At 40.3% G+C, this 26,600-nt stretch overlaps 1 protein-coding gene across 1 annotated transcript in view; it reads left to right on the forward strand.

The window, feature by feature from the left end:
* Positions 1-1,207: 1,207 nt before the first annotated feature.
* The window catches only part of DNAH17 (dynein axonemal heavy chain 17), a 241,515-nt gene continuing 216,122 nt past the window's right edge, over positions 1,208-26,600 (forward strand). The window contains exons 1-10 of the mRNA XM_043962383.1: positions 1,208-1,561; positions 2,939-3,132; positions 5,216-5,408; positions 5,928-6,027; positions 7,160-7,245; positions 7,507-7,632; positions 9,864-10,016; positions 10,115-10,204; positions 24,892-25,059; positions 25,373-25,489. Of these exons, the coding sequence (XP_043818318.1) occupies positions 1,208-1,561; positions 2,939-3,132; positions 5,216-5,408; positions 5,928-6,027; positions 7,160-7,245; positions 7,507-7,632; positions 9,864-10,016; positions 10,115-10,204; positions 24,892-25,059; positions 25,373-25,489 (1,581 nt within the window). The remainder of the gene's footprint in view (positions 1,562-2,938; positions 3,133-5,215; positions 5,409-5,927; positions 6,028-7,159; positions 7,246-7,506; positions 7,633-9,863; positions 10,017-10,114; positions 10,205-24,891; positions 25,060-25,372; positions 25,490-26,600) is intronic.

Raw genomic sequence — 26,600 nt, forward strand, 5'->3', positions numbered from 1 at the left:
GAAGAAATCCAAACAATTAATAACCACATGAAGAAATTCTCTAAATTGCTGATAGAGAAATGCAAATTTAAACAACTCTGAGGCATCATCAGATTGGCTAAATTGGCAAAAAACAAAAACCAAAACCAACAAAAACCATAATAAAGGAAAGTGACAAATTCTAGAGGGGTTATGGGAAAACAGGTACTTTAATTCACTTTTGGAGCTTTAAACTGATTTAATTGCTATGTAAAGCAATTTGGAACTATGCCTCAAAAGACATTAAACTGTGCATCCATGCCCTTTGGCCAAGTAATATTGCTACTAGGTCTACAGCGACAGAGATCCTCTACCATTAAGGGATTAATGGTGGTACATTAGGTTATTTCTTCCACCATGGGTTCTCATACCTTGCAAATAGAATTATAACTGGTTGGGGTGATTGGGACTTTGCTCCCAGGATGTCAATTTTAGAGGAAATTAACAGCATTTTTACTTCATCAGAAGAATAAAAACAACAGCAAAAAAAGAAAAAAAAACTAGTTGGGTGCAGCTAGGTGGTGCAGTGGATAAAGCACTGGCCTTGGATTCAGGAAGACCTGAGTTCAAATCCAACCTCAAACACTTGACACTTACTAGCTGTGTGACCCTGGGCAAGTTACTTAACCTTCATTGTCCTGCCCCCCCCCAACAAAAAAACCCCAACAACAACAAAAAAACTAGTTGAAATAGGAATCTTCTAGACAGAGCAGTGAGCTTCCTTACTCTACCCATCTTCCATTCTCTCCCCCATGTATCAGTCTCATGCTGATCTCTCAGGATTGGTCTCTTCTTCCCCCTCCCAACTGAGGGCACACTTCATGCTGCTTGCCCCAGGTACTAAATTCCTTGTTACATCTCTCATTATAAGAATTCATCTGATTTTACTTATGCTGATGCTCTTCAGTTATCTTTCCAAATTCAGCAAGGGACATATGTCAGTATCTTCAGCCACATTCATATCCCAATCCTTCCCTCTCCCCCACCCCCAGAAAAAAATACAAACTCACAGCTGACATTTCTATTATTTTTTCATATAGGAGAATGAGCTCCAAATGAATAAAGAGTTTTAATGAAATCACAGATTCAAAGAGAATCAAGAACCAAGAAGTAGACTCTGTGCCATTTACTACCATTTCTGGTCCATTGGTTATTTCAAGAGGAACTTGAAGAATAAAAGCAAACCAAGATGGCGATGCAAAGCCCTCCCACTGACCCAAGAGTGATGCGTTTTGAAGCTTATAATACTCTGTCATTAAGATTCAAACCAGATAAGTGGTTCAAGATGCTGGGGTATGAGGAGAATTTGAACATGCTGATAGAGTTCTTTGAAAAATTAGACACATTAGTCATGGTGTTCACCCTCAATCAGTCAGGACTAGTCATTCCCTGCCTTGGCTTCCCATCTGCCCTCAAGACCAAAGGGGCTTATTTTGTAAAGTCAACTAATGACACTCTCAACAAGTTAAACTACCAGACTCTCCTTCTCCATGGAGACATAAGTAATACACCTGTGGAACAACTTATTGCCATAGTAGAGGAGGTAAGTCCATTCAAATGAGTAAAAGGTAGGAGGTCTAAGAAGTTGGAAAGTTCTTTGATCAGCCATTATATGCCTATCACTTAATGGTTTGTTTTCTGGCAAAGCTTGAAGGAGAAATCACCACCAATCCCACTTTTGGTCATTTTTGTTCCCTTTCGATCCCTTTCTCCCTTGATGGGATTATAGGCTTGACATCATATTCCTCTCTTCTTCCCATTGTATTTTAACTCCACCCCCATGCCCCCCCCCCTTTCTGGGTTGTTCAAGGGTGATTTGGACATTGGTTATATCTCAATTTGGAGATTAGAAAGACTGTAAAAAAGACTAATGATACTTAAGATATTTTTTCCTAGCTGTGTGACCCTGGGCAAGTCACATCACTGCTGCTTGCCTCAGTTTCCTCATCTGTAAAATGGGGGTGATGATAACAGCACCTATCTTCCAGGGTTGTTGGAAGGATCAAATGAGATAATATTGGTGAAGCACTTTTACAAACCTTAAAAGTGTTCTATAAATGTTAGCTATTATTGCTATTATAATTGTTATGTTAATTAAGTATCCTGAATTAGGACAGTGGCATCCCCAAAGCTAACACTCAAAAATATACCTTGCCACAGCATAATTTTGGCTTCTTTATATGGAGCCTACACTGTTTTCGCATGGGCCTAAATCTTAACTGTTCTCTCCCTCTTCAAATTTTCCTAGAACATTTTATCTGGATTTCTCCTTTGCTCTTATCACACCTTACATGATACTCAATCTCCTTGCCCTTTTCTCTTTTCAGAGAATGCCAGCTTCTTGGGGACCAGGCTTGTATAATTGTTTTGTTTTGTTTTGGTTTTTTGGGGGCAGGGCAATGAGGGTTAAGTGACTTGCCCAGGGTCACACAGCTAGGTAAGTATCAAGTTTCTGAGGCTGGACTTGAACTCAGGTACTCCTGAATCCAGGGCCGGTGCTTTATCCACTATGCCACCTAGCTGCCCCGCTTGTATAATTGTTAAAAAAAAAAACAAAACACACCCAACTTTGTATCTACAATGCCTTAGCACAGTGGCTTCTGTATAATTACTTAATAAAGGTTTCCTGAACTGAATTTTCACTTTCATGGGTTTACTCTGGTGACTAGACACTGGAGTTGGAGCATCAACATCTCTCTGAATAGACCAACCAATCAACTTCACCAAGTAATGTGCCCCTCATCTGCTTCCTTCAATGGAGGGGGACACATTTTTCCCAGAATTCTGTTTGATTGAGAAGTAGAAATCCTGCTATTTCACCCAACTTATTGATTATGTAGGAAATTTCCTACTTACTCTACAAAACTTTCCCTGGGTTGGTGAAGGCAGAAAATGAAACTTTAAAAATGTGTTTTCCTAGATTATTTATTCTCTGTTCAACGAAAGTGAAAATCTGAGTGGCTGGCCCCGGGTGGTCTCAGAAGATATCGTCCGACAAGCTCACAAACTAAAGAATGAGATGTTTGTGATGGGAGGGAAAATCAAAGGAAAAACTCTGCTTCCCATCCCAGAGCACTTGGGGAGTTTGGATGGAACGGTCGAATCAATGGAAAGGTAAGACCTTTCAAGGGTTAACTGAGATCTGTCTGACATCTTATACTAAGGATCTAAAGAGAATAATTATGTTCCCTGAAACTATGGGGGAGACAATGGATAAAGAGCTGAAATTGCAGTCAGGAAGATCTGAGTCCAAATGCCACCTTGGATGTTTATGAGCTATGTGACCCTAGGTAAGTCACTTAAGCTCTGAGCCTCAGTTTCCTCATCTGTAAAATTAGTGGGATGGATCAGTTCCACCTCTAAATCTGCAATCCTCTAATCATTTCTCCCCAATATATTTGCTTTAAGTTTTGAAGCTAAATTTTGAAGCCTGATACATTTCCTGAACCTGTAGCCAGCCTGAGTTCCTGAATATCTAACAAGAATAAATTAGAAAATTCCTAGTCTCCATGGTTTAAGTAATACCTCCCTTACCCCAGCCCACCCCATCCCCTAACCTAAACTTGGATAAAGTCCGCATTAGCATTGTGTAAAAGCAAAGGGAGGCTTGATGAGACACCTTACAAAGGGGCATTATGAACTTAGTTCTATTTAGCAGTGCCGATAAATGTTTAACAACCAGCTAAGAGAAAAACCAACTATGCCTGCCATACTTTTAAATTTAATCTGTATTAACATTTTCAACCATCTTTCTGAAGTCTAAATAAGCAATAAAACAGTAAATCAAGCCCTGATTTTCCAAGGTATAAATCCTCACATTGAAAAATTGAACTATTGACTTTGAGAGATGGTTCAAGATGCTCCAGTACACCCCAGTTGTTCCTTCCTTTTCCTTCCCAGTAGCAGAGGCCTAACAAGCTAGCACAATAGACAGAGTGTCTATTTGCCCTCTGTCTTACATATTCCATGTGTGCTTTCTTCATCTCTGTCTTTCCTAATCTTTTTCAAATCGGTTAAAGAGCCACCTCTTCCATGAAGCTTTCCTGGATTTTGCCCTCCTTACAGTCCCTCTTTCCCCACCCACCCACAGCTAAGTGTTTTCTCCTCAAATTTTCCTAGAGCACTTTGTCTCTTTCATTTGCTCCCACCACGCCTTACTTTTCATTTTATTTTAAAATAATGCAAATATATTTACTATACAAATAATAAATATGCAATAATACATTGTATATATACACACATACATATGTGAGTTCGGGATATTCTCTAGTAGAATATAAGCTCTTTGAAGGGAAGCACCTGACACAGCTCCTTGTATATTTTGGGGTGTGATGTTTAAAATCTAAATTGTGGTCACCTTAAATTAGAAGCTTTAGCACCAGTCCTTGGGCATTAAACATTTATTAAAGCATACAGATATTCCCATGGAGTTTAGAAAGTTAAGAAAAAAAACCTATTTAGCCTAGAGTTCCAGCCTGGTCTGGTTCTTCCTCAAGTCCTCTGCCACAAGCCTGCTTCAATTACGAAATCTCTCTCCAGCAAGATGATTGTGGAAGCTTTTTATAGGTCTGGAACAGAGGCGGTCCTTAAACACTGCTTCAAGCTGATTGGTTGGCACCATCCAAATCCATTGGTTCTGAAGGTGTACTCAAGGTGTGATTACAATCCAGTTAACTTGAAGTAGGCTAATCAGCAGTTAATCACTCTCACTTGATTCAATCAGTCTAGATTAATCTCCAGGTGGGTGTTTGAGTATCTGCTAAATCTCATTATTTCATCACAGGGGGAAGGGTAAGGTGTTACGATTTCAGTCATATGGGATATTCTTTATATGGAAAAGCCCTTCCACTGGTGAAAATCAGCAATTTGTCTGTAACAGAGTCTTGGAAAGCTGCCTAGGAGCACTAAGAGGTTAAGTGACTTCCCAGAGGGTAGTATGTGTCAGATATAGGACTTGAGTCAGGTCTTCCTCACTCTAAGGCTGGCTTACAAGGTTGCCCATGACATAGCACATAACATCTGCTTTAAACATTGAGTTGAAGTGAGTGAGGATGCACCTTTTAGGGAAGAGATGTTTCTACAGTCCACAAGAGGAGCAAGGAAAACAGAGGAACAAGTCTTCTCTGAGAATAGCTGAATATATGTGTTAATTTTAATTAAGTGAGTAATTTAACATATGACTGTCTGTGGCTTTCAGACTACCCCCATCACTGGACAATGCATTGTTGCATGCTATTGAAACCATAATCATAGACTGGTCTCACCAAATCAGGGATGTCTTGAGTAAAGACTCAGCCCAACCTCTGCTAGATGGATTGCATCCCTTGCCACGAGTAGAATTTGAATTTTGGCATGCCAGGCTGATGAATCTGAACTGTATTCACGAGCAGGTATGGTGTGGTATCTTCCTGTCACAATGAAATCTTTAATATTTATTATCATTAGACTGGTAAGGACTCATAAACTCTATCTTATATTCTTATATTCTCCTTTCCCAAGTTTTCTTTTTGGGAAAGCTTCTTGGGAAGCTGATACTAGAGGGTGAGGACATATACTTCCTTTGGTGAACAGAGCCATAACTAGCAATTTTTGCACCTGGGACAAACAATGGGAAATAAGCCCTCTAGTCAGTTGGGGATAAAGGATGGTAGCAGAAAACCCAGGTCACTGTATGGCTGCTGCTAGGTTGAAAACTTCTAGGGGGGGAGGGGTAGAGAGGAAACTGTCATCTGGTGGCTTATTTTAACTAATTATTCCTACTAACTAGGTGTTAAGCTCAATTATTTCTATGCTGTTGATGGACAGAGAGTGCTATTAATACCCCAAGTTCTAAAACAAAGCCCCATTTCCCCTACACTACTGATTGCTCTGATATTGAAATGTTCGTGTGTTTATAATTTCCTTCTTAGCTGAACAGGCCTAAAGTGAATAAAATAGTGGAAATTTTGAAGGAGGCAAAGAGTTGCTACTGGCCTGCGCTTCAGAATGTTTATTCAGATGTCAATGAAGGTAAACTCACAATTCACTCTACTTCAGGGGTCTTCAAATACATATTCCAACTCAAATTTCAGAATCCTTTCTGAAAGGATTTTTAGGACTTTGAGAACTTGGTGTCACCTTCTGACAGAGCTAAAATTAAAATTTTTTTATACCTCCTGTTAGGTACAGCTGGAACTCAGATGTGTAATGCCCCCGTACCCTGAAAACTCTATACCAAAGAAAGCCATTGGCAGCTCTGGGGTGAAAGAGAGAGAATTTATTTAAAGGAGATTTACTTACAGGGGGGTCAGTGTATCTGTGGTGCCGGCAGACGTTGTGAATTACTTTGAGTTCCCGCAAATTCCCTCTTGTTCCCTTCTGATATTTATACATGTAGGTTACATATTAGGGCAGGGAGACTTCTTTGTTCTAACTAATGTTATTCATTGGGTGCCATTCATGTGAGGAAAAAGCTGATTGGATTAAAGGCTGCATGAACTCCTCGTGTACAATTTGCTCATACTATAGCACTTTAAGAGCAGCATGTATGGTTCTTCCTTACATGGATATCCATACCACATGTCTCGGAATTCACATCCTTATATGGATATTTCTGTTCTTTATGTCCCAGACCCTACACCTCCCTAAGAGAGGAATGGGGATGGGTTGTGAGCAGTGGCAACAGAGAGGATATAGTCATTCTGGGAAAGGGCCCTTTCTCATCTTCGTCCCTTCAGAAATGGTAATGAGGAGAAAGATGAGTTCAAGAAACATGCTGGGGGCAGCTAGGTGGATAGAGCACTGGCCCTGGATTCAGGAGGACCTGAGTTCAAATTCGGCCTCAGACACTTGATACTTACTAGCTGTGTGACCCTGGACAAGTCACTTCACCCTCATTGTCCTGCAAAAAAAATAGATATGTATCTCTCTATATGTATATATGTTTGTCTTCAATTAATGCTTGTTAAATGACTAATAAGGAAATGTTTTACAGGATTGCACATGTATAACCTATATCTGATTGCCTACCCTCTCAGCGAGGGAGGGATAGAATTTGGAACTTAAAATTTTTTTTAAATGTAAAAAAAATTGTTTTAATGTAATGGGGGGAAATAATAGATATAGATATATAATAAAAAAAATTCATGCTTGTTGTACACAGGTCTGAAGGAAGCTAAAGATATCGTTCTCTACCTAAAGCCCCTACAGGTTACATTGGAAGAAATGGAACAGGCCGACTATTCTTCGGTATGCTTTGAGGCCAAAAGTCATTTCTCAATAACAAGAGGGATAGATGGCAACACCTGTTCTGTGTGTTCCATGTGGGCCAAAGGGAGGGGCTGTGCATATTGCAGGTCTTCCATACCAGAAGTAAACATGTTCAATTGAATGAGGCACTGGGATTAAATATTACAAAGTCAATAGCTACCAAGGGAGGGGAACCATTTGTTTAACTGTATGCTGTTACTGATTTCTAAGTGGACTTACAGGCCCATTATTTCTCTGCAGCTGCCTATCTTCATTTCCAAGGTGTTGTTTACCATCTGTTTTATATGGGCCAACTCTGAATACTATAACACCCCATCGAGGATCATAGTGATTTTACAGGAGATTTTCAACCAGTTCATTGAAATGGTAATTTTTTCCAAACTCCATCAGACATTATTCTTCTAAAGCCCTACCACTTCCTGTGTACCTTTCTCATTTCCCTTTTCCTCAAACCAACCTCAGTAATTCAAAAGGATCTTCCTGAAATCATTTCCTAGAAGGCTCTGGGGATTTGACCTAGGCAAGAATTATTCCTCTCAATCTCTGGGGGTATGTCTGTCTGTCTGTCTGTCTGTCTTTTTCTCTCTCTTTTCAGAATTTTAATCATATTTTATTTTTAAGTTACATGTAAAAATAGTTTTCAACATTTTTATAAGATTTTGAATTCCAAATTTTTCTCCCTTTCTCCCTTTCTTCCCCCCCTCCCCAAGACAGTAAGCAATCTGATATAGGATATATATATAGTCACATTAAACATATTTCTGCATTAGTCATCCTGTGAACAAAGAATCAGAACACAAAGGAAAAACCTAAAAAAAGAAAAAAAAAGTAGAAATGATATGTTTCCATTTTCAATCAGATTCCACAGTTCATTTTTCTGGATGTGGAGAATATTTTCAATCATGAGTTCTTTGGAATTGTCTTGGATCATTGTATTACTGAGAAGAGCTAGGTCTATCACAGTTGATCATTGCACAATGTTGCTGTTACTGTGTACAGTGGTCTCCTGGTTCTGCTCACTTCACTCAGCATCAGTCCACTTAAGTCTTTCCAGGTTTTTCTGAAATCTGCCTGCTCATCATTTCTTATAGCACAATAGTATTCCATTACATTCATATTCCACAACTTGGTCAGCCATTCGCCAGTTGATGGGCATCCCCTCAGTTTCCAATACTTTGCCACTACAAAGAGAGCTGCTATAAATATTTTTGTACATGTGGGTCCTTTCCCCTTTTTTATCATCTCTTTGGCTTACAGACATAGTAATGGTATGCCCTTTGGGCATAGTTCCAAATCGCTCTTCAGAATGATTGGATCAGTTCACAATTTCACTAACAATGCATTAGTGTTCCAATTTTTCCGCATCTTCTCCAACATTTATTATTTTCCCTTTTTGTCTGATAGGTGTGAGGTGGTACCTCAGAGTTGTTTTAATTTACATTTTTCTAATCAATAGTGATTTAGAGCATTTTTTCATATGGCAACATATAGCTTTGATTTCTTCATCTGAAAACTTCCTGTTCATATCCATTGTATGTCTCTCTCTTTCATGGATGTGCCCCTATCCCATTCTAATCTACCTTTCATTGTTCCCTCTGGAGCCCCTTTTCTGTTGTTTAACAAAGTACCCCTCCTATTAGACCTTTGCCATCCCCCCATCCCCAAATTTTTATGTATTTTTTATTTAATTTGCTCTCTTTTCTCTAAATAGAATGAAAGTTCATTAAGAACAGGGACTTTTAAATTGTCTTTGTATCCTTAGTGCTGGGCATCATGCTTGGCATGTAGTAGTGCGCTCTTAAAACATGCTTGTTTATTGAGTTGAATTGAATGTGGAGGCAACCATAAAGAAATTGCTTAGTGACCTGGAATCACTAGGATGTGATCAACCTGTTCCACAGAAATTATCCAACTATAACCTGGACCAATTTCTTTCTACATTTGAATCATCAGTTTTTCTTTCTTTTTCTTCTTTTTTATATTCAGAATTTTTGGTTTCTTTTTTTTTTCTTCCTTGGAATGGAACCAAACACTTTCCAATGCCTTCAAATTTGGCTCAAAGGTTCATAAACCTTGGGTATTGTTATAAAATCCAAATGACCAACTCTAGAATATAGTAATCAAAGAGATGGTATGGGGAGAGTACTACTGAAAGACTCTGTTAACAACCTGGGGGAGGATGCCCTCCACAAAGATGATACCAATACCTTCCCAATGCATATTTGCCACAACTTATACATTGCAGAGGTTGATGATAGGAGGTGAGCCTGTCAGAACGAGTAATTAGTAACTGCCTTAACTTGATGGAAATCACCAGAGCCTATATGTAACTTATTGGTTTATTGTTTACCCCCAAATGTGATCAATCATTCTAATTTACCAGAGGAAGCAACCTTCACAATTTCCTCTAAGGAGTCGTGGGTCCCTCCCCAAGTAATTCCCTATAAATAATCTGAAGTACTGACCAGTAGAATTGAAAAGGCTGATGCTCTAGATAAACAGGGAAAGTGGGGAACAAGAGAATAGATAAACGTGGGAGGGTAATATCAGTATTCCAAGTGATTTGTAAGGATGCCCGGATCTGGTTTTCTACTTAGACACGCAATTTTCTGAGCCCTGAAGAAGTTCTGAAAGGATTACAAGGTGAAATAGAGGAAGTATTGATTGGCATCTCACGGTCGGTGAATATTTTAAAGGAGATAAACAACACCTATGACTACTGCTGCACCAATATGCCTCATTTCTTTAAGGTACTTGCCAGTTGGGAGAAGAGTAATGTCAAAGCTTACACCACCACTCACGATTTCAGCGTTGGAAACTGACAACGATTTTTCCTTCTGTCTCTTAGAGTGGCAAAGACCCTGTCCTATGGGAATTCCCATCCACTCTTGCATTTTCCAGAATGAACTTATTTTCTCACAGAGTCCAGACAATAGAGGTAAGAGTGAGCAAAGTTAAACCTTCCTTTAGCACCATTGATTTCAGTGTGGGCTTTTCTGTACCCTTGTTGTCTTTGTATCTTTTACAATTCTGTCCCCAAGGATTGCATCTTTAGGACTGTTCTAGTTTAGGAACTCTTGAGGTCATCAAATTCCACCCTTCATTTTACAGATGAGATCACTGAAGTCTAGACAGATAGAGTGACTTTCCTGAGGTCAGACAGCGAGTCAGTATGAGAACTAGAATTTGAAGACAGGATCCATGCTATACTGCCTTCTCACAAGCCTCTACCTATCTCCCACTTTTTGATTCCCAAATCCTCTCTTATTCAAAACTTGTCCGAGAATTCATTTCCTTTTATATTTGACTGGCAGCATTTTTGAAGCATTTATCATTTCTTCCCCATCTCTGGCATCCTACAGACAGCTTTGTTTCTCACTCAGAAAAAGGAAATTCATCTCAGGCATCTCAGGCTACAGAAAACATCATTCCCTACTGCCTTTAACAAAATCAAAACCAAACAAATAGGAAACCTTTGATTTGAGTTGTTAGAAAGGAACAGAAATGATTATTTTGACTTCCTTCCACCCCTGCCTCCTCAACTACTCTCTAGTATAGGTATTAGTGAGAAATGAGGGGCAGCTAGGTGGTGCAGTGGATGGAGCACTGGCCCTGGAGTAAGGAGGACCTGAGTTCAGGTCTGACCTCGGACACTTGGTACTTGCTGGCTGTGTGACCCTGGGCAAGTCACAACTCCAATTGTCTAAAAAAAAAGAAAAGAAATGAAATGGTCACAGACAGGCATTTTGAAAGACAGAGGGAAAATGAAGGACTGAAATTATCCACAAGTTGAAGAATCAGTAATTAACTCTGAATTATTTTTCTTTTTTTCCCTTCCTTCCCTCCTTCCTTCCTTCCTTCCTTTCTTTGTGAGGCAATTGGGGTTAAGTGACTTGCCCAGGGTCACACAGCTAGTAAGTGTCAAGTGTCTGAGGCCGGATTTGAACTCAAGGTCCTCCTGAATCCAGGGTCAGTGCTCTATCCACTGTGACACCTAGCTTCCCCTGAATCATTTTGTAAAATAAGATTTGTTCCCCCCTTTTAATGTCCTAGTCATTTTTAGGTATTTCCCTTCCTCACTCACTTATCCTGGAATTGATTGCTCTCTTATAATAAATAAAAAATACAGAAGTTAGGCAAAAATGGCCTATAAGAGTGATTGTATTTGCAACATTCTATTCTGGAGCATTCCCTTCCCTCCTAACCCAATACACATGTCAAGAGGAAAGAGGTATACAGTTATCCCTTCCACAGCACAACCTTCCCCATCATGGTTTTGATATATTATAGTTCAACGTAAGAAATTCAATGGAAATTTGTGGGGAGTTTTGTGGAACCTGCATGCAAAGGCCAGCAGATGAAACACACAGTTTAGAAACTCAGAACTGCATAAAATACATGTATAGTCTTGTATAATATCAACATTTTAATACCATAATGTTTCTGACTTCTTCTCTGGTATGAAGGGAGGGTCAAACATTTTTTATGCAGATTTTCCTTATTGAAGGAAAATTGCACTCCTAAGTCTAGCAATGTTGAAGGGATAATTGTCTTTCTTTTTCTGATCTCCAAGAACAAGATTGGTTATTAATATTACTCAGAGTTGGGCCTCCTTTTAAGGATCTTTTCCTTTATATTATTGTAGTAATTGAATGAATATATGATCTACATGAGTTTATCCAGCTCTTCCCATGTTTTTCTGAATTTGTCAGTCATAATTTCTTACTGCCCAATAATATTCTATCACATTCGCATTACTATTTAGTGATTCTCCAGTCAATGATACCCATGAATTGTTGAGAGCTGACAATAATAGAGTTATCAATAACATTTCCCTTTTATACATGAGGCTTTCAGGTTTACCAAAGCAAAGACAAGTAACATTTTACAGATGAGAAAACTGAAGCCAAGAATGTGTCTCACACCAGAATAAATTCTATTCTGTTTTATGATAAGACCTTTAATATTCAGGTCATGTAATCATTTATGTCTAAACAATTTTGGCTAGATTGCTTTCCAGTTTTTCCGGAATCTCTTGTCAAATAGGGAGTTCATTTCCAAGTAATTTATGTTTTGGGGTGAATTGCCAATTAATTTATGAAATTGATTTATTGTGACCTAGATAAAAGGGAAAAAATATTCTAGAAGGGGACATAAGGTTCAGCTAACTACCTTTGCTTTCTACCCAGGAATTCATTGTGCCCAGCTCTTTCAGGGGTGGAGGTGGCTTTGAATAGCATATAATCTTAGTGTTAGTGCTTTTGGTTTATGGCTAAGGGGGTCCTTCTAAGGGGTCCCTCTGAGCCAAGATCAGGGAGCGGGCAGCAGGCATGCCCAACTGTTTGGATACTCATTGGTGTTGTGGGGAAATAGGGTAGGGAGTTTGGGGTAGGGATAGGGGTTTGGGGTTCTCAGGAATTCCTCTTTAAAGAATTACGCCCTCTTGCACACAAAACCAATAGAATAAGATAATAGTTTATTTAGGGGTTGGGGAAGGGAAACCAAGAGAGAAATCCTTGGACTTCTCATGGGGAGGAGGCATGGCACAGAGCATGGCTCTGAGATACCAATCTCCTTGAGCAAGAGACAGGCACATACTTTTATAGAGGTCCGATGGTGGTCCGATGAGGTGATTGTCTGACTATGGAAAGTTCCCCTATTGAGGGAGGACCATCCCCCACTGGTGGTGGCTGGGGGAATTGGGTGAGGGATGGCTGAGGATTTCTCAAGCCATCTCTCTCTCTCTTCCTCCTGCCACAAAGGCAGCAGCCACACCCAATCTTATCTCCCCTGGAGTGAGGGAGACTGGAATGAAGTGTGGTGGTCCTGGAGCTAGCTCAGTCCTAATCAAATTCCACTTCTCTCTTTTTTTCTTTTTTGTGGGGCAATGAGGGTTAAGTGACTTACCCAGGGTCACACAGCTAGTAAGTGTCAAGCATCTGAGGCCAGATTTGAACTCAGGTCCTCCTTAATCCAGGGCTGGTGCTTTATCCACTGTGCCACCTAGCTGTCCCATCCACTTATCTCTTTAGGTGTGTCTGTCTTTTTGGTTTAGTTTCTCAAGGAGAAGGTTGTTTGATGTACCCCAGAGAACTTCTAGGGTGCTCTGGGCCCATAACACTGGGAAAGACCATGATGGTAGGAGGCATGAAGTAATACTTTAATCACTTTAATGAGACACAGAGAATACAGAGGTTGCAGCTTGGGGGTGGGGATGGGGTAGTAGGGAGAGGTAGAAGCATGGGGAATAGAATGGGAAAGGGAAAGAGCACTCTGGTTGTGTAGACCCTTAGCAGGTAAAGGTGTGCTAGGGGACAGGAGTTTGTGGTTTCATTCTTCTAGGGTTTTGATGGTGGGGGACGAGTAATTCTTATCTATTCTACTTTAGGCTTAGTTGTCAGCAATACCTTAGGGATAGCTCATTAGTGTGATTTTGCTGGTGTTCTGCTGGTCTTAACTGAGGTTTACAACCACAGGTAGTTAGTTAGCAGAACCAAAGGACCCTTACATTAAGGCTTAGTTGACTTCCTCCAATTTAGCACATAGTCTCAGGATGTGGACTTAGTTAGTTTATCAGTTTCCAGTGGCTCCTGTACTCCCTTAATTTATGAGACTCGGAATTATTTTATCCTTGTGAAAGAGGCATTATCATGTGAAATAAATATTGTTTCCTATTTATTTTTCAAGGTGTCATGGGGAAAATGGGGTAGGGGTTTGGGGTCCTTAGGAATTCCTCTTTAAAGAATTACTCCCTCTTGCACACAAAAGCAATTAGAATAAGATGGTAGTTTATTTAGAGGAAGGGGAAGGGAAGGGAAACCATGAAAGAAGTCCTTGGACTTCTCATGGGGAGAAAGGCATGGCACAGAGAGAGTGGCTCTGAGATAGCAATCCCCTCGAGCAGGAGACTAGCAGGTACTTTTATAGAGGACTGATGGGGGTGACCATCTGATGGTGGAAAGTTCCTTTAGTGAGGGAGGACCATCCCCCACTGGTGGTGGCTGGAGGGATTGGGTGAGGGGTGGCTGCAGATCTCTGAAGCCATCTCCTCAGGACACAAAGGAAGCAGCCACACCTAATCTTATCTCCCCAGGGTTGAGGGAGAGGAATGAAGGGTGGAGGTCCTGAAGCTAGCTAGCTCAGTCTGATCTGGTTCCACTTATCTCTTTAGGTGTGTCTGTCCTTTGGTTTAGTTTCTCAAGGAGAAGTTTCTTCGATGTGCCCTGGAGAATTTCTGGGGTGCTATGGGCTTATAACAAAGGCAATCATATCTCCAAAAGGTTGGCCAAGAGGATTCCCCACAAAAAAGTTTTGTTTTCTACTCTTTTTCCCCCTGAATAGCCAAATTCAGAATGAAAAGAGATTATCATTGCTGCTTAACATTGAACTTAAAATCCCTATATTTGGGAAACCTAAAATACCTTCTTACTAAGAAATTTTCACTCCTAAAATTTATGGTGGCTACTGTGAGAAATAGCGTTCAAGAATTTCTGGGACCCCAGCGTTGGAGAGGTTTCAAAAAATTTTCTTTTCATCCTTGTGAGAATGGGCTGCCCCCTAGTGGGGCGAACCAAAGTGCAGGCTGGCAGGCCCTCCCCCGAGGATTACAATCTAGGGGCTGGAGAGCTGGCTGGTCAATCAAAGCAGCATTCTCTCCCCCCCCCCCCATTTACTTCTTCCCCTGGGAACCTTCTTTGAGAAGCCCTATATTTGAATTAACCCCCATTTGTGTATATCAGTATTTGAGTACCTCTTTCTATTCTCCCAGCTGAATCTGAATTCACTTCCCAGTCATTGTCACTTGTGAGTGTTCCCCAGACAACTCCAATCAATTTTGAGGGGGACCCACATTTCCTACAGCTACATTAATTGAGGTTTACAAATTCCCAGCAGGCACAGATAAGACACTTTTTCTCTTTTTTTCTCCTTAGCAAAAATACTGAGTTAAAAAAAAAAGGCAACCCTTCTCATTCAGTTTGATTAAACCAAAAAGACAAAGGTTTTTTTACCCAGAGAGGGGTCCCATTGAAATAAGGGCTGTTTTCAATCATATACAAACAAAACATAGATAAAGCAAAACAAACACTGTCCCAGTATCACACATATGGTCAGTAAAAAAAAAAAGAAAAAAAAGAGCACTATCATGCTAGTTTTGAATCTTGAGAAAATAATAAATCATCCGGATACTGGAATTACTTTATTGGAAGTTAATTAAAGAGACCTATTTAATCACACACTCATGGAAAAGATAAGGGGGTGATAAAGATAAGGGTTTAGCATATTAGCTCTTGGCTACATCCCACTGGATGTGGATCCAATTCCTGCCCAACAGCTCAGCTGAGCTGTGAGGAAAATAAACAAACCCAGTCCCTTAGTGGTGATCAGAAAACTAGAGATATATAAGTAAGAGTACAGTCAGGGAGATTGATTAACAAACAATAGGGCAGCTAGGTGGCGCAGTGGATAGAGCATCGGCCCTGGAATCAGGAGTACCTGAGTTCAAATCCGGCCTCAGACACTTGACACTTACTAGCTGTGTGACCCTGGGCAAGTCACTTAACTCTAATTGCCTCACTAAAAAAAAAAAACCCACAAAAAACAAACAATAAACCTATTCTCTCTGAAAACCTGTGTTACAATAATTAGCTTCTTTTAAGCCAGGGGGCTATGTGTGGCTTGAAAGTCTACTCAGTTTCCTTGGTAGTCAGCTTCAGGAAATTTATTTTAGATGAAAAATTCTGAGTGATCACACTCGTTCTGAACCCCTAGTTAGGAATCTTCCTGTACCTAGGCAGAGATTGGGCTCTCTGCTTTAACCTTACACTTATACATAGTTAGCCTTTGGTCTCCTTGTGGAGGAGGCAAAATTCAGTTTCCTGGAAATATTTGAGTAATAAAATAGTCGATTATATCATAGAACCCGTAGTAGAGCCTTCCCATCAGGAAGGGAAGTTAGAGAAAGAGTTTAGTTTTTCTTGGGACTTTCCTCAGCCTGGGTCTTGAGCCAATGCCCTTTCTAGATATCTCCCTTCTCTGCCATAAATCAGTCTTCCTTTTGCTCTGACCTCTCAAATTAGGCTCAGACTCTCTTGATCCCTCTTTTATACAAACTTATGGCCGCGGGGGCAGCTAGGTGGCGCAGTGGATAGAGCACCGGCCCTGGAGTCAGGACTACCTGAGTTAAAATCCGGTCTCAGACCCTTAACATTTACTAGCTGTGTGACCCTGGGCAAGTCACTTAACCCTAATTGCCTCACTTAAAAAAAAAAAACCCTTATGGCCGGGTCTCATAAACAGTGATTTGATCCTGATTTGATTGTCAATGAGAGCTAGAGACTCTGTTCTCACTCAGTTTTCATTGTTTCATTCAATCAAAAAGTGTTCTCTCCTAATCAAGGCACCAGAGCCAGAGGAAATGGTTTTAACTCCACCCTGAATGTTCTCAAGGTAGCTAGTGGGCTCAGTTAGACCTCAGACACTTACTAGCTATGTGATTCCGGGGAAAGTCACTTAACCTGTGTTTGTTTTAATCTACTGGAGAAGGAAATGGTAAACAACTCTAGTAAACTTGCCAAGAAAACCCCATGGACATTTTGGTCTACCCAGTCATGAAGAGTCAGACAACAATTATATCTCAGACCTAAAAGAAACATACTCCTCACATTCTTTGGAGAGAAGACAGGTACATAAACAGACCAACCCTCCCACAACAGTTAATGGAAATTATAACACAGCTTTTCTCTAAAGCAAAGCTTCTTAAAATGTGGGTCACTCCCCATATGGGGTTGTGTAACTGAATGTGAGGGGTTATGAAAAATTTGAATAGTTGTTTTGTATACCTATTTTGTATACCTATATACGTGGGGCCATGTAAAAATTTCTCGGGTGAAAAGGAGTCGCCAGTGGAAAAAGTTTAAGAAGCCCAGCCTAAATGGACAATCTCTTGTTGTTGGTATGGAACAAACCGAATAGGACTTAAATGAGACAGACTAAGAACAGAAAATTACTATCAAGGGAAAAAAGGTTTCTACTACTTAAGAAAACAAAACAAAACACATCTAGGGGAATTCTATGATTCAAAGGGACTTATAGTACATGGGCTTCTAGCAAGCTTTTCCTCTTGCTTAAAGAGATTTAAAAGGAAGACTGACATATTTCAAATCTTACACCAGAAAGAGGAAAATGAGGGAAGGAAAGAGCCAATGTTTTCTTCTCATATTTTCATGCTTTAGACTCTCTATTGAGGTTACCAAATGAAATTGGGGGCAAGGGGCGGGGAGGGTGAAGTACAGTTTACAATTTAGGTATAAGTCACACGCAAAAAAATCATTTCACTGTTACAAGCTATGACATGGACATTGGTAGGCTCATACACAGAGAAGGAAAACCGCTGAAGCAAGCAGGCTTTTGAATATGAATCATTTCCTGCAGGTATACAGAAAGCGTATAGTCACACTGGGTTCAGTCTGCCACAAGCTTTAGGAGACAATTCTTGTTTTGGGGAGATGGGACAGAAATTTGCTAATCTGTTAGTCTGTTTTAGCTGTCTTTGTCTAGTCGGTCTGCATTAATCTTGGATTCTGAGACAAAGGAGGTGGTAGAGGTGGGGGAGGGGTGGGGAACAGGCTCTCTTTTGCTAGTCTTGCCCAAGAAGGAAAACAAACCAAAGGATATAAATGTGATCAATTTGACAAAGTTCAGGAGCTGCAAGAACACATTGCACTTAGAATCAGTCAGGTTATAGATGCCATAGTCATTGAGTCCATGATCACGATGGATTTGAATTACGGAAACAAACTTATAATGCTTCAAACGTGCACAAAATTGTAGTCAGAGAGGAAAATTATATCTGTGACAAAATTGGGCAATTATTTAATTCTTAACAAACCCTTAAAGATTTTTGGCATGAATCTCTCAGATTATAGTTATGACCCCTTTGGGGGTCCACAGATCACTAAATGGGAGCAATTGGCACAGAATGCTAGACTTGGATTCAGGAAGACCTGAGTTCAAATTCTCCCTCTTGACTCTTACTAGCTGCCTGTGACCTTGAGCAAATCACTTGATTTCACTAAGCCTCATTTTTCTCATCTGCAAAATGAGAGGGTTAGAGTAAGCTTCTGAGGTCCCTTCAGCTCTAAATCTGTAATCTTATGATCTTCATGTGGCAGGATATAGAGTTTGCTTGCCTAAGTAGCCGTGCTGAGTACCCTTGGGGAAGGGGGTGGAATAGCACTGCCCCAAGCTGTTTTTAGTACCCTTTGCTTCTGTTGTGGTGTGTACCTATATTGACATCCTACCTCCTCTGATTCTTTCCTTGGCTCCCTTCTTTCTCCTCTTGAATGGACTGGATTAACTTCTGATTTTTGCAGGGGAGGGTGATGATGGGCTGTGTGTGAGGAAGGGCAGGCCTCAGTCAATAAGCAGCACATTTTTAGCATTTTCTCTCTTTTCTTTTTCCCATGTAGCTTCCCATGGGTAGGCAGAGGCAGCATCTGCCCGAGAGTTGTTCTGCAAGAACATCTGCAGCAAACAAAATGTCCCAATAGTCGCCCCTTTACAAATTGCGTATTAGCTTGTGCTCTGGGGATACTGAGTGAGCACTTCAAGGAATGGAGTTCTCTGGTGTCACTTCATAAGTATTTAGCTTTCTCAGAGTTTTCTCTTCTTCTTATATATTTAGCTATAATTACTCTACATCTGATGCATACTTCCTTTTTTGGGGGGAAGCTTAGAAAGTTAAAAGTAGTTTGGAAAAAGTGACTTATCTGCCATTTCACTGGTCATGGGACCTGAAAGTAATGAAAATGAATCCTCTTAATTCTGGTACTTGTGTTCCACTTCTACTTAATTATACCAAGTAACATACTTCAGGAGAGCCCATTGTTAAATTTTCAATGTGAATATTTACATCTTGAAAATTGTCAAATACTAACAAACTGGGGTTTAATTTAATGTTTTGTTATTTGTTTTGACTTAAGAAAGTGATGGAGAAAATTTAATAATTCAGATTAAACTTAAAACTATATCTGAAAGGGGCAGCTAGGTGTTGCAGTGGATAAAGCACTGGCCCTGGATTCAGGAGGACCTGAGTTCAAATCCAGCCTCAGACACTTGACATTACTAGCTGTGTGACCTTGGGCAAGTCACTTAACCCTCATTGCCCTGCCAAAAACAAAACAAAACAAAACAAAAATCCCCAACTATATCTGAGGGGCAGCTAGGCGGCACAGTGGATAAAGCACTGGCCCTGGAGTCAAGAGGACCTGAGTTCAAATTTGACCTCAGACACTTAACAATTACTAGCTGTGTGACCCTAGGCAAGTCACTTAATCCCAACTGCCTCTCCAAACAAACAAACAAAAAAACAAAACTATATCTGAGGTGGAGGAAAGGCTGTGACTTTGAGTTCCCCACACCATCTGTACACATGCTTCAAAACAAAATGCCATAAGATAACTTCTGGAGCTGCAGAACCCACAGAAGAACAGAGTGAGATTATTTCCAGCCAAAGACTTCTTAAAAGGGCAACAGCGAAGGTCTGTTATACAGGGTTGAGAGAGGAGTGCAGCGTGAATCATCAGCATCAGCTGCTTCTTCTGAAACTAGGCTCATGGATGTGTGAGGGGGTCCAGTGCTTAGCTGGGGTTAGATAGCAGGGGTCTCTCTGGGAGCAGAGGTGGGAGCACTGATGTGTTCCTCAGGAAGCAAACTTGAGTGCCAGTGGCCCAGTGGGGGAGGGGCACAGGCACACCAAGCTTGCAGACCACAGAGAATCAGATTTCAATCAGACTTCTGCTTCTGGGTTAAAGAGCAAGCAGCCTGTGGTTACTTATGATCTAGGTGGGCTGAGAATGAGCCTCTCCTTGAATCGTACCACCTGGGACCTCCTGAAGCTTGGGTCAGTGTGTCCTGGAAGCAGTGCTCCACATTAAGAAGGAGTTAAAAGCCAAGAAATAGGCAGGCAAGATGAGCAGAGTGAAGCAGACCATCTAAAGTTCCTTTGGTGACAAGGTAGATCAAAATACCTCAGAAGAAGATAACAAAGTCAAAGCTCCTGCATCCAAAGCTTCCAAGAAAAATATGAATTGGTCTCAGGCCATGAAAGCACTCAAAAAGGACTTTGAAGGTAAAGTAAGGGAGGTAGAGGAAAAAAGGGAAAGAGAAATGAGAGTGATGCAGGAGGGTCATGAAAAAAAAAAAGTAAACAGCTTGAAAAGTCAAATTGGCCAAATGGAAAAGGAGGTGCAAAAGCTTTCTGAAGAAAATCATTGTTTAAGAATTAGGATAGGGCAGCCAGGTGGCGCAGTGGATAGAGCACAGGCCCTGGATTCAGGAGGACCTGAGTTCAAATCCGGCCTCGGACACTTAACAATTACTAGCTGTATGACCCTGGGCAAGTCACTTAACCCCAATTGCCTCACAAAAAAAAAAAAAGAAGAAGAATTAGGATAGAGGGGACAGCTAAATGGTGCATTGGATAAAGCACCAGCCCTGGATTCAGAAGCACCTGAGTTCAAATCCAGTCTCAGACACTTGACACTTACTAGCTGTGTGACCCTGGGCAAGTCACTTAACCCTCATTGCCCCGCAAAAAAAAATAGGATAGAGCAAAGAGAAGCTAATGACTTTATGAGAAATCAAGACACAATAAAGCAAATCCAAATGAATAAAAAAATAGAGGGCAAAACTAAATCTGAGTAACTTTTTTCAGAGAGCTAGTTGTTAAATATTTACCAGCATTTCCTTGCCCCTACCAGGGCTAAGCTACTCAGTCCCCAAGGCACTATATTTATTAAAAGCCAATACGCAGAATTGGACTGAGCCAAGATGGTGAAGAATAGGCTGAGACTCGGCTAAATTCCCCCCAAATTCCTCTCCAAACAACTTTAAAATAATGTCCCAAATTTTGGCATGGCAGAGCCAACAAAAGGTCAGAGGAAAACATTTTCCCAGCCTAAGACAACTTAGGTCCACAGGAAAGGTCTGAAACACCCAAGGTGGGCTCAGGTCAAGAATGCAGCAGGACTATGCAGTGCCTTAGAGGCAACTGCAACAGTAGTAGCAGTAGCAGCAGAAGCAGAAGCTTTGAGAGCTCTCGGCCCAGAAATGGTAAGGGGGTCAGACAACTAGTCAGAAAGAGATTACAGGGGCCCTTTGCTGGCACTGGGGGCAACTTGTGCTAGTTGGCAACTGTATTGCCCATACATAGTTCTCAGTCACAGTTCCAGAGTCAAGAAGAGCACTAACCCTTGTGGTTGCCGAAGAACAGGGGACCTGGTCACAGTGCCAGTGCCAAGAGGAGCACTAGCACTTGCAGCTGCAGGGGAGCAAGGGTCCTTCCTGGACAAAGACCAGAGCACAGACAAGGAGAGCAGTGACCACACCTCTCCCTGGATCACATCACCTTGGAAGCAACAAAAACTCGCAGACCCCCAGAATTTACTCTGAAAACAGCAGCACAAAAAATCCTAAAGCCAGATTCAGTGCCTTCCCATTCCCAGGTAAGCAGAGACCAACTTTAACATAAAACCAAAGTGAAGAAATAGGCTGGAAAAATGAGCAAACAACAAAAAAAAAAGAACTTGACCATAAAAAACGCTATTACAGTGACAGGAAAGACCTTGGTCTTTCAGTCTCAGAAGAAGACAACAGTGTGAAAGTAGATACAAACAAAGCATCAGAGAAAAATGCTATTGGACTGAAGTCCAGCAAAACTTCCTGGAAGAGTTTTTTGGTTTTTGTTTTTTGGGGGGTGGGTTTTGCAGGGCAATGAGGGTTAAGTGACCTGCCCAGGGTCACACAGCTAGTTAAGTGTCAAGTGTTTGAGGCTGGACCCGAACTCAGGTCCTCCTGAATCCAGGGTTGGTGATTTATCTACTGCACCACCTTGCTGCCCCCGAAGAGTTTTTTTAAGAAGCACTTAGAGTGGTAGAGGAAAAATTGGAGAAAGAAATGAAAGTGATTCAAGAAAATTATGAAAAGAGAATCAACAGTGTGGTAAAAGAGGAACAAAAAATACTGAAGAAATAATACCTTAACAGATTTGGCCTAATGGTAAAAGAGACACCAAAAAAAAAAAATCATCAAAGAAAAGAGCTCCTTAAAAAGCAGAATTGGCCAAATGGAAAAGAGGTACAAAATATGACTGAAGAAAATAATTCCTTAAAAACTAGAATTGGGCAAGTGGAAGCTATGAGATTTTAAGAAATAATAAAACAATGTTACAAAGTATGAACAAATGGAAGAAAATGTGAAATACTGGAAAAACAACTGACTTGGAAAATAGGTTGAGGAGAGATAATTTAAGAATTATTGAACTATCTGAAAGCCATGATCAAAAAAAGGGCCTATATATCATATTTCATGAAATTATCAAAGAAAAGCTCCCTGCTATCTTTGTTCCAGAGGATAAAATAGAAATTGAAAGAATTGACCAATCACCTTCTAAAAGAGATCCCAAAATAAGAACTCCCAGGAATATTATAGTCAAATTCCGGAGTTTCATCATTAAGGCTAATAATTAGAAGGAGTCTACATTGCCTGAACCTCACTCTCCACAAAAGTCTTCTGATTCTGACCACTGCCTCCCTTAATTTGCCCTCCCTTTTATTCCCTTCCCAATATCTTTTGTCCCCTTTCCCCCCTATTTCCCTACTGGTTAAGAAAGAGTCCTATATCGAACTAAGTGTGTATGTATTCTTCCCTCTTTGAACCTATTCCAATAAGAATGAGATTCAAGCACTGCCTGCCACCCATTTTCCCCTCCACTATAAAATCTCTTCCTTGCATGCCTCTTTTATGTAAGAAAAATTTCTCTATTCTGCCTCTCTCTTCCCACGTCTTCCTGTGCACTCCTCTTTCTCACCCCTCCATTTTTTGGGGGTGGCAGATGATCACAACATAATTGACTCACACCTGTGCCCTCTGTCAATGTAGACTCCTTCTAACTGCCCTAATGATGAAGTTCTGAGAAGTTACGTGTATCATCTTCCCATATAGAAATGTAGACAATTTAACTTTATTGAGTCCCTTATGGTTACTCTTTCATGTTTACCTTTTTATGCTTCTTTTGAGTACTGTGTTTGAATGTCAAATGTTCTGTTCAGTCCTAATCCTCATCAGGAATAGGAGGAAGTCCTCTATTTTATTAAATATCCATTCCCCACCCCCCACCCCCATCGATGACAGAGCCACAATATTAAAACTAAGGTATTCAGACAAGGAATCCAGTGATTTTTCCATTATACCATGTTGACCCTCTGGTTTTTATTCTGACTGTCCCTGCTACTTTTGGGGGGGGTGAGTCTTAGTTTCCTTGAAATCTTGATATCTTCAAAAATTCAGAGCCCACTGTGATAGTGATGGTTTTGTAACTAGAGAGGATACCTCTCTACTCCAAGCTTAGGGTCACATTGCAGGCCAGGTCATGAGCTAAGTGTCTGAGGGCCCAGGACTTTCTTTACTATCCCAGCAATGAACCTCAGAGGCAAAGTCACAGAATCAGGATTTAGATCTAGGAGGGAATCTAAGAGATCATCCAGTTGAACCTCTTTATTTTACAGATGAAAAAATACAAGGTCACAAGTAGCAAGTGGCAAAGCTGCGAACTGATCTCAAGTCTTCTGATGCCAAGTCTTGTCCTTTCTCCATCCTACTATATACTATAATTTTATAGATAAAGAAATTAAGGAATTTTGTTAGCCACTGCATGGGAGGGGAACAAAAAAAGTACAAGACATTGTCCGTACCCTCAAGGATCTTACAACTCAATTGAAAAAAAAGTAGCATGAAAGAGATAACAGTAAACGACAGGAGCTAGTCATGAACCCAGTAAATGGACCTAGACAGTTACTGCTTCAAAAAGGGAAGAAAAGTTGCTGGGAACAGGTTACTTAAGGAAGGCTTAATGGATGGTACAATACTTGAGCTAGGTCTTGAAGAAGTAGAATGTGTCTTTAACACGGACTATTTTCTTTCTCACTACCCTCTTTTTCCTCCGTATTTTCTCATATTGGCTATACAAATTATGACTATTTCAGATATCAAATCACAGTCTAACAGCTAGAAGAAGCCTTAAAATTATAATCCAACTCCCGCATTTTATGTCAGAGGAAACAGAGGTTCAGAGAGGGTCTCAGTGACTTTCCCATGGTCACTTAGCTAGTTAGCAGAAGGTCTAGGGTGTGAACCCAGGTCTCTTTATCTTCTTGCCTTATGTTCTCACCAAGTTAATCAGTCAGTCAATCAATCATAATTATCAAGCACTCAGTATATGGCAGGCACTATACTAAGCCCTGGGGATACAAAAAATAAGGGTGAAAAGACAGTCCCTAACCTCAAGGAACTTACAATCTAATGCAAACAAATATATGATATACACAACTTATTCATTAAAAAAAACTTCCTTCCAGATCCTTTCTTTCAATGTTCAAGAAAATTCTCCAAAATAATAATTCCTAAGAGACCAATCTGATTCTCTTTATGTCCATAGGCTATTTTCTTTGATGATTTCCTTTTCCTTTCTTCGTTCCTTCCTTCCTCTGCTATTGTGGTAGTGATAATTACAGCATGGCATTGGATGATGTCAATGAATCAACTGGTTTCCTTGTTGTTCTTCATTAGGAACTATATAAAACAGCCATTGAGTTCCTGAAGCTGGAGAAAATTGAGCTAGGAGGAGTGAGAGGAAATATCCTTGGACACTTGGTGACACAAATTTATGAGGAAGTCTTTGAGCTGGTGAGAGTTTTTGCGGAATGTAAATATGATCCCTTGGATCCTGGAGACTTGGTAAGCAACCCATCTTAACTACCTAAAGACTTTAGGTTTGGTTTTGCTACATAAAAAAATGATTTTCATAAAATATACCCAAGGAGGTGAGGAGATCCAAAGATCTAGGGGGCATAAAAGTTTCCTATCCCTTACTTAAATATGCCAGATCAGCTTTGCATAAAGGGTTGTTGTCATGGCAACCAACACATCTAATTTAGACCCACACCCTCTGATTCTAACTCATACATTTGCTTTAAATGAAATTCTGGAGCTAGCAATTATCACTTTGCAAGCTGATTGCTTCCTTTTGCCTTTTTTTTTTAATCAACAGAGTTTTGATGAGGATTATGCAGATTTTGTGAAAAAAATTCAAGATTTGGATAGAAGACTGGCAACCATATTTTGTCAGGGATTCCAAGATTGTAATTCCATTGAATCTTGTGTTAAGGTATGGTTTCCTGGGGGCTGTCTTGGAGCTATAGTATTGGATAATTATAGAACTAGGGGAGTCAGAATGTCATAGCTGGAAGAGATAGATGTTAGAGAACATCATAGTGGGATCTTTGCATCATTCCTTAGCTCAGAGGGGCTGTTGTAAGGAAAGGACTTTTTGTAAATCTTAAAATACTATAGAAAAGTGACCTCATTCTTCTGTAGTTCAAACCCTTCATTTTCAAAATGAGGAAACTGAGACCCCAGGGAGGTTACTTTCCCAAGGAAATTTCATTGTGGAAACTCCATTGCCTAAGGACAAGAAGTTAAATGACTTGTCCAGGGTCACACAATTAATGATGTGGAAGATTTAAACCAAGATTTTCCTGATTCCAAGTGCACTAGCCTATCCAGCTCATCGTTTTTCTCTTTTCCATAGTTCATCCAGCTAGTTACTAATGATCAGGTTAAATCACTTGCAGTTCTGATTTCCACATTTAGAAGAAAATATTATGAGAAAGATATAACAGTTGTTTTACATTCTGCCCACTAAAAAAATAGCCACACGTTTAAACAGTTCAATTCTACCACTGTGTAATGGAAAACCTGCCATAAATTCGGATACCATGCTGATCTGTACATTTGTAACACTTCAGATCATAGAATCATAGATTTAGAGCTGAAAGGAACCTTATAGATCACCTATTCCACAGGTTGGCAAACTTTTTCTGCAAAGGGCCAGATAATAAAGGCATTGTCGGCCAAAAGGCAAAATCGAGGATATTATGTAGGTACTTACATACCAAGAGAAAGCAAATTTCTACCCACTTTTTATTGATGGAATTCAAAACATAATAATAATGTACATTTTTGGTAATACAGGGCTACCAATGACACAAATGGAATTCCTTTCTTGGGGGGGAATGACATTTCCTTTAATGGGTTTCAGAGATGGTGTACAGGTTCCCCCAGTGTGTCTAGCTCAGAGACTGTTTGTCATAGCCTCCTCTCTTCTGCCTCTCTCCTATACCCACCATTCTCTAAGTGTTTGCAGGTTCCTAGGCATCTTCTTACACAGTCCTTGAGTGAGTGCAGGAGCTTCTCATTCTTTTTGACATTCTTCATCA

The sequence above is a fragment of the Dromiciops gliroides genome, chromosome 4 (genome assembly GCF_019393635.1).
Source record: "Dromiciops gliroides isolate mDroGli1 chromosome 4, mDroGli1.pri, whole genome shotgun sequence".
NCBI lineage: Eukaryota > Metazoa > Chordata > Mammalia > Microbiotheria > Microbiotheriidae > Dromiciops > Dromiciops gliroides.